Source organism: Chroicocephalus ridibundus, unplaced genomic scaffold (genome assembly GCF_963924245.1).
Source record: "Chroicocephalus ridibundus unplaced genomic scaffold, bChrRid1.1 SCAFFOLD_94, whole genome shotgun sequence".
NCBI classification, from domain to species: Eukaryota; Metazoa; Chordata; class Aves; order Charadriiformes; family Laridae; genus Chroicocephalus; species Chroicocephalus ridibundus.
In genome coordinates this window covers 675,329-683,507 of record NW_026961295.1, presented here as the reverse complement: position 1 = coordinate 683,507, position 8,179 = coordinate 675,329, and the positions used below count along the sequence as shown (strand labels likewise).

General features: G+C 51.7%; 2 protein-coding genes across 2 annotated transcripts in view; one reads left to right on the top strand and one right to left on the bottom strand.

Moving 5' to 3' along the window:
* Window positions 1-4,718: 4,718 nt before the first annotated feature.
* On the top strand, window positions 4,719-5,802 carry LOC134509185 (E3 ubiquitin-protein ligase RNF213-like). Its single transcript, XM_063321669.1, has 2 exons — window positions 4,719-4,906; window positions 5,347-5,802. Exons 1-2 carry the CDS (start codon window positions 4,719-4,721, stop codon window positions 5,537-5,539), a joined length of 381 nt encoding a protein of 126 aa, XP_063177739.1. The 3' UTR covers window positions 5,540-5,802.
* Window positions 5,803-7,012: 1,210 nt separating this feature from the next.
* LOC134509184 (deleted in malignant brain tumors 1 protein-like) overlaps window positions 7,013-8,179 on the bottom strand; it is a 78,904-nt gene continuing 77,737 nt past the window's right edge. The window contains exon 10 of the mRNA XM_063321668.1: window positions 7,013-7,207. Within this exon, the coding sequence (XP_063177738.1) occupies window positions 7,013-7,207 (195 nt within the window). The remainder of the gene's footprint in view (window positions 7,208-8,179) is intronic.

The window sequence follows — 8,179 nt, the reverse complement described above, 5'->3', positions numbered from 1 at the left end:
GATCGAACAGGCCAGGTCCGAAGGTCTGGGACGATCCCCTGCTGATCCCCTCTGCTCCACCTGAGGCCGATGGAGGAGGCAGAATGTCAGCAGAGAAGGACAGAGCCGGAGCTGTTTGCTCCTGCCATTGCCCGCCTCGCCCCCTCCCCTCCCCAGTTGTCTCCCTGAGATAGAAGTGCTGGTTTTGTATGTCTGCTGTGTAAGTGTGTGTGGGCGCCAGCTTATACCTGCTGATCAGCATGTGTGCTACTGTTTGCTTTTTGTTGTGTGCAGTGTCGTTAGGTGACTCCACTGGAGCAGGCGTTCTGCCCGGTGTGGTACTGTTCTCGTATGCATCTAGGGCTGACACTCCGTCAAGTGAAGAAGTTTGTATATACACAGTGTTTAGACGTAAGGCGAGCGCGCCCCAAGTAGATACACCAGGATGGGCTGTAGAACCGATGGAAGTCCTGAAATATTGGGGGAGTTTTCATGAGCCGACACGTTTACACTCTCGGGAACGGCTCGCCCGTGCAGGGCGTATCGCTGGTTGTTTGTTGTTTGTCTATAAGGTCATGGTTGATTGGGAAAAGGAGTTGAGCCAAAATCTATAGGATGCTCTGTAGGAAAATGAGAAACTTAAGGAAAAATGAGAAACTGAGCTCTTGTTGCAAAGGCAGACTTTTATGTCAGTCGTAAGTGATGAAAAAAAAAAAAGAAAAAAAAGAAAAAAAAGAAAAAAAGAAAAGAAAAAAAGGAAAAAAAGAGAAAAAAAGAAAAAAAAAGAAAAAAAAGAGAAAAAAAAAAAAAAAAAAAAGAAACCAAACAGGAACAATTAGATGGGAAATGTGCCACGTTAGCACAAAAGTATGCCATAAGCATTACGGGAAAGCATCAGAAAAAGAGAAATAGGACACCTGATTCAAAGCAGTACCATAGAGATATGTTTTTGGTTTTTTCCTATATGTGTCTATGTTATTGCATGCCTTAGTAGATTGCTCTGTGTTATACCCTGCGAGACTAAAATGAACCCCAGCAGAAGCGGTCTCCTGAGCAAGGGGGTGGAATATGGGAAAGCAATGGAAGATCGGCGAGGAGGACTGTAAATACACGCAAGGGACTCGCACCTGGGTGCTGGAAAACACATATATCACCCCAATTGTTATTCAGTCTCGGGTGCTGGCAAGAAAAACATTTGGATGACATAAGCCTGTAATGGACTCACAGACACCTTATCCAGCTGCTTGAGAACCTTGGCCTGTTGTGGAAGAAGATCAAAGCACAGTACCAGCAAGAACAGGGAGTCCGCATGTGCTCTTGCTAACGAGGACTCTTTTGCTGCCAAGGATTCGTGATAACAAGGACTCTCTTGCTGCCAAGGATAAGTTTAACAATGCTACTAGTACCGCTATTTCTGAGTTATTGCTAGATGTAGATAGTATTCGATATGCGATGTTGCAAAACAGAACTGCTACTGATTTTTTGCTTTCAGCTCACAGACATGGTTGTCAAGATTTTAAAGGACTGTATTGTGTGAATCTAAGTGACCACTCCAAATCCATCCATGCCCAGTTGCAGGAACTGCACCGACTGAACCAGCAAATTGTGGAGACCACTGGGTGAAATCTCTTTGCTGGATGGACTTGGGGGTGGGGTTGGTTGAAGCAAATTATACTCATCACCTGCGTGGAAGGAATTTGTCTGTTATGTTTAGTATGCTGTTTGCCGTGTTTAATAAGCATTATATGATCAGCTGTAAATGCCGCTTTGCATCGTACCCTTGTATGAGTTGTAGAATATGTTGCTCTAAAAACTATGTGTGTATCCATGAGAACCCGACCTTCACAGAAGAAGATAACAAGAAGGGATTACAACAATGTAGTCACGTATCAGACAGCCGCTGTCAGCAAAGCTGGATCATGAGTTTGGTGAGACTCGCTGTGTACGCTGGCCACGTGTGCAGTGACTCTGGCCTGTACTTTTCTACTCGATCCAGTGCAGGAGAGTCTGGTGGGACTCGCTGCATGCGCTGGCCATGCATGCAGCGACTCTAGCCTGTACTTCTCCACTCAATCCAGTGCAGGATATAAGGAGGCTGTCTCGGGTCAGAGAGGGGGAGAGAGACATGAGCGCACTTTGAAGGTACAGGGGATGCCCTGAAGCACTGTGTCTGCCCCCCCCCCCCATAAGTTCTATGTCCATTAACCCCAACAGCTCTGAAGGCATTACAGTATGTTGCAAGATAAGATATAGTCTACTACTGCTGCAAGACGCACTGAACACCTTCCTACAAGAATTTCAACTTTATGCCCTGATAGGACAGTGGGATGATGCACTCGCAAAGAGCCTGACTGCATTAGAGTGGGTATTTTTGCCACATACCTTTTCAAAACCAGTAACTATGATGATCGAAATGTTACCACGATTGTTTTTCCAGGGTGGCTTGTGCTGTCAGCAACCGCAATGTATTTGAAATATTACAAAAGGATTTCTCGTGGGTAAATCTAAAGAAATTGGCTTTCTGGGCTAAATTTAGGAATCTGGGTATTTATTGCCTTAGCAGGGTTCTTTTTGATTCTGTTTTTAATTGTGTTTAGTATATAACCTGCTAAGAGCGTCACAACAAGGATAAAATGTCCAAATTAAAAGCGGTCAAAAATGGTTTCGATGATTGGTCAAACTCATGGGGTATAACGGGATGGTTATCAGACTTACTAAAGCAAGGGCTCATGCTACTGTTGGTTATATTATTATTGATTATGGTAGCCTCGTGTGTTCTCCGCAAAGTGACTGACATGATAGAAAATGCCATGCATAAGGTCTGGCTGGCTCAAGAAGAAAAAGGGGGGATTGTAGGAATGTGTCTGAGAGAAAATGGTCACGTGAGCCAGCCTCCCTACTATGAGAGATTAGATTAAGAGCAAAACAGGTGGTAGAAGATGGAATTAGTACATGGGAAAAACGGGAACTGAGAAGGTAGAAAACATGTTGTGCTAATGACTAAGTAATTTACTATGTGAATTCTTGTAACCAATCTGATCTGTGAATGAACTGCGTGCACCGCGCGTGAACAGAGACTGTAAGCCAATCAGATAGCTGCCGCTAGCGCGTGCTCTTATTGCCTGTCTATATATACTCTGTGAAAACTTGAGTAAAGGGAGAACGATCATACTCATATTGAGATTCCATCGTTAGTCCGGGTCCGTCTCCCACTCCGACATCCTCCGACACCTTCCTCCAGCCATCTGGACATCCCTTGATCTCCACAACCCCACAGTGGCCTCGGGAGGCCGTCAATCACCTCCTGCAGAACCCTCGGGGACATCCCATGGGCTCACATGTGCCCAGCTGAGCTTCTCTGCTGGCCCCCATTAAGTGACACCAGGCATGTTCCTAACCATCTGTTCCAAACCCTTTCCAGACGGCTCCATCCATCGCCCTCAACAATGTTAGGACCCTCTAGGCCATCAAGATGAAAGTCAGGAACCAGCTGTTCCAGGTAGGAAATGGCTTGCTGGTCTTCTCCTCCATCCAGACTCTGAGGTCTCCTTTCAAGTCCCATGACACAATGGGCGCACAGAGACCGGGCAGACATGTGGGAAGACCCATGGCCACCTCAAGCAGGAGGCTGGAGATCTGGCAGGACCCAGTTCTCCTGCGCTGGGGGGGGACAAGCAGGTTGGGAGGGCATCATGTTGTGGTGGTCCCAGCCCTCTCTGGGTCACTTCTATGCCCTTCTTGCTGCCAGGAGCCGCTCAGCGTCAACCAGCAGAAGCGCATCATGGAAGAGGCCCGCTCAGTCAATGCCCTCTCCAAGGCCCTGGCCACCCTGAAGGTGGCTGCTGAATTCCTGGCAGTGACAGGTGGTGACCCAGAGCGCCTGCTGTCCGAGTACGTCCAGCAGGACCTAAGGATGGATGCTGATGCAAAACAATTCCACGACGTGCCGGTGGGTGACGGGCAAGTGGGTAATGGGACCCTCATGTTCTCCCCTTGATGGCCACGCCTGCCACTCTGGGCAGGGCTTCACGTCCCCTGTGGCTCCCACCACCTTCACATGCTCTAAGGTCTCCAGATCTGGTGTCCATGAAGGTTGGGGGGTTCCCTGCTCAGAGCAAAGAGGTCCTGGGCACCTATGTGGGTTTAAAAGCTTGGCTGAGTGATGCCAGGTCTTCATGCTGGGGCCACCAACACCTTGGGGAACACCTTAGGCACTGTGGACATCCCAGAGCACCTCTTTGGGGGACACCAGTGATGTGGGAGCCAAGGGTTGGTAGATGAGCCAGCCTGGATGCTTGAACTGGGCAGTTGAGGTGCAGCCATCAGGGGATTTTGGTGGCCCAATGTGTCCTGCAGGACATGCTGAAGTTGAGTGTGGATATGACCTTTCCAAGAAGCTGAATGCCTGTGCCTCTGTCCTTCTTCAGGTGGTGCCCAACACTCGTCTGAAGCACCTCCTGTCACTGTGGCAGGTCCTGGCAGCTCGCAGGCCCATGCTATTGGTACAAATGAACCAGGTGAGGGCGAGGAGGTTGCGGGAGTAGATAGGGCTTGCTCCCCTGGGAGGAGAAAGGAAACCCACATCACTGCAGCCAAGCAGCACTTTTGACATCCCTCTCCCTTCCCTGGGGAAAGTCAAGGTCTCTGGCCCAGCCTGAAGATAATCCACTCCTCCTGGGCACTTTCAAGACTGGCTCATGTCTTGGAAGTTCTCTGGCCCTGATAGGAGGTTCAAAGACATGAGAGGGTTGTGGTGGTCTTTGCAGGATCCCTTCTGCCTGGTACCCAGGCAGTTCCAAGAAGAGGTGGGTGCAAGGGAAGCAAAAGCCCTGGCCTCTGCACTGTCCAACACCAACCTCGACCCCTTCCTCCTTGAGCTTCACGAGATGATTATGGCGGCACTGTCCAGATTTGAGCCTGAATATGAGTAAGTCCAGGTCATATCCTGGGACAACCAGAGCGGTGGCAGAAGTTGCAGCTTCCTGCGAGGGTTTGGTTGGGGAGGGACCTCGGAAGGTCTCTGGTCCAAATCCTGCCCCAGGCAGGTTGCTCAAGGCCTCGTCTGGTTGCGTGTTAGTGGATCTCTCTCTTTGGAGATGCTCGTCCCAAGGTGGCATCACCCCTGATGGGAAGAGAGCTGATGCCCAACCAGCAGCTGCCCCATTGATTCCTGATGCCGCTGGACATACTGGTGTGGCCTCTTGCAGGAGGCGTTGGCCATTGTTAACCAGCAATCTAGGCCACCATTGAGAGCCACCATTGACCAGCAACCTTGATTAACACAGTCCTTATTGTTGACCTGTGAGGGTGGTGGGACATCCATCCCACCTCCACCCGCTCACATCCCCCACTCTACCTCACCCACAGGCTGAAGGAGGCCTTTAAATTCTTCCTGGAAGACAACCAAGTCCCTGCCACCTCTGTGGCCACCCTCACAGATGCCCTGGATCCAGACATTCCTGTCAAGAACATCCTCTCCGTCTGGAGGACGGCTGCGAAGACCAGCAAGATCAATGTCCCTGCCCACAGCCAGGAGAGGCCAGCCCAAGGCAGACATTAGCCCCCTTCTCACAATGACCCTGCTGGTGGCTTGTCCCCATGGTCACAGAATAAACATCTGTCCCCTAATCCCAGCTCTCCTGGAGCAGCTTGAGCTGCTGAACCCCACAAATCCTGCTCCCCCACTGCCTGAACTTGGGTGAGAAGCTCTCACCTGGACCCACCACTGCCCCCATGAGAACCCCGAGCATCCCCTCCCCACCAACCCTGCCAAACCACAGCAGGAACCTGGAAAATATCCCTGTGGACATGTTCCCAACACCACTATCTCTGTCCTCAGATGGCCAGCTCTGCCCCCTGGCAGCCCCAGTGGTGTGCGAGGTGATGGAGCCCCTCTACCTCCCCAGTGCTGGCCAAGGGGTGCTTCTATGTGTCCTGTGCCCATCGTTGGTGGCCTTCATCCTGCCTTGTCCCTCCTGTCCCTTCCCGCATCATTAAACACTCAAGAACCCATCTTGGTTTCGTGTTGTTCCCAAAATGGTGGTGGAGGGGACCAACCCCGTGTCATGGGTGTGACTGGACCTTCTAGGGGCCACCATGGGGCTCAAGGGGCCTCCAGAGAGGCGGCGTTGGAGGAGCTGGAAGCCTGAGCCTCCCCACACTGGTCTCTACAAGTGGCCAGTGCCAAGAAAGGCCACCCTGCCTGGAGCTGCCCCCAGTGGTCCCAGTGTGCCCCAGTGTCCCCAAGGGTTTGACTTGTGTGGTGAGCTCCTTCCCTCCATGTTCCTGGGGAAGGAAGTCCATGCCCAAGCCTCCATGCTCTCCACACCCTACAGGTATTTATAGACATTGATGGGATCTCCCCCAGTGTCTTCTCCAAGCTGGACCATCCCAGTGCCCTCAGCCTCTCCCCCTAGGAGAAGATGGTCCAGTCACATCATCATCTTGGTGGCCCTTCCCAAAGGAGAAGGAGAGTTTAAAGCTCTCCTGAAGTCTGGCCAGCTTGTTGGTGAAGACCCACTTGGTCAGGTGACTCTCATCAGCTCCCAAGGGCTTCTCAAAGGTAGACCCATGATCATGGAAGCTCAAACCAGCCACACAACCAGATGCTCCAGGCTCTTCATTATCTTCCCTGGGGTCTCTCCAGTATGTTCATGTCTTTCTCGTACTGTGACTCAGTCTTCCAGGTGTGGCCTCAGCAAAAAAGAGGGGAAGGACCACCTCCCTCCGCCATGAGCCACCTTTGCGGCAAGGGCTCCTGGTTCATGGGCAACTTGGTGTCCACTGGGACCTTTTCTACAGAGATCCTTTCCAGCCAGGTGTCTCCATCCTGTCCTGATCCTGGCAGTTGTCCCTCCCCATGGGAAAGACTTTGTGCTTCTTTTGGTAGAAGCACATGAGACTCCTGTCAGCCCGTATCTCCAGCCTGTTGAGGTTCCTCTGGGTGGCTGCAGGGCCTTTGGTGTCTCAGCTGCTCCTCCCGGTTTGGTGGCACTGGCAAATTTGCAGATGTTCAGCCAGTGGACAACCCACCTCACTGCTCATCCAACTCATACATAAACAGCTTCTCTAGGAAGATCTTATGGGAGACAGTGTTGAAAGTCTTCCTGAAGACCAGGTAGACAACAGCCACTGCTCTCACCTCATCTATGAGAACAGCCATTGCATTGTAGACGTTTATCAAGTTGGTCAAGCATAACTTCTCCTTGGTGAGGCCACATGATGCCTCCTGATGATTTTATCATCCTTCACGTGCCTGGAAACGGTTTCCAGGATTAGTTGCTCCACCACCTTCCTGGGGGAAGTCCCTGCTGGCCCCACAACTGCTGCTCCACAGCAGCTGGTGACGTTGGGGTGGTGACATGTGCAGGGACGAAGCAGGAGATGAGGGAGGCAGGAGGAGCTCCTGGACCACAGCAAATGCTCCCTCCCTCAGGCCCTCAGCCACCCCCAGGGCCATCGCTTGGACAATGTCCCCATGGCCACATCCACTGAGATTAGATATGGCAAATGCTGGCCGGTAATGGTCATCTGAAAACACCTCCCCTTGAGAAGGAAGGACCAGCCACCTGGCTTGTGCAACGCCCACAGGGCTTGTGACACATAAACCACACAAAACAGCAGGTTTCCACCCAAAAAAAAGGTCACACCTACTTTGTGGTCACTTTTTGAAGGCACATCTTATATATCACTGTGTGTCCTCAGTGCAGCCCACCGTGGCTGTGTACAAGGTGAAGGTGGCCACAGGTAACACACTCAAAGGTGGGACCCACAACTCCATCACCTTAGTGGGCAGTCGTGGAGAGAGACGCTGGATGACCATCAATTGCATGGTCCTGCCGGGGACAGTGAGCATGGGGATGGTGACACAAGTGGTGGCATGAACTGTCCTGGGGGGTCCCAGCATGGGTTTTACTGGGCAGGGTAGGAAAAGGGCTGGGTCATCTCCGAAGTTTTGAGGGGGATGGTGGGAAGGTGCCTTCAGGGATGGTGGGAAGGGGTCTTGGGCAGATGGAAGGAAAGGGGTCTTGGGTGGTGGATGAAAGGGATCTTGGGGGAACGGAGGAAAGAGGTCCTGGGGGGATTGTGGGACGGGGTCTTGGGGGGCGTGGTGGGAAGGGGTCTTGGGGGATGGAAGATAATGTCCTGAGGGAGGGGTGGGGGGAAGGTGGGAAATGGTCTTGGGCAGATGGAAGGAAAG

Excerpts from the sequence above, each read along its gene's own strand:
- LOC134509185 (XM_063321669.1), top strand. The coding sequence starts at position 4,719 with ATGAGAGGGTTGTGGTGGTCTTTGCAGGATCCCTTCTGCCTGGTACCC. Across the intron at positions 4,907-5,346 it reads AGATTTGAGCCTGAATATGA|GCTGAAGGAGGCCTTTAAAT; the intron begins GTAAGTCCAGGT and ends CCTCACCCACAG.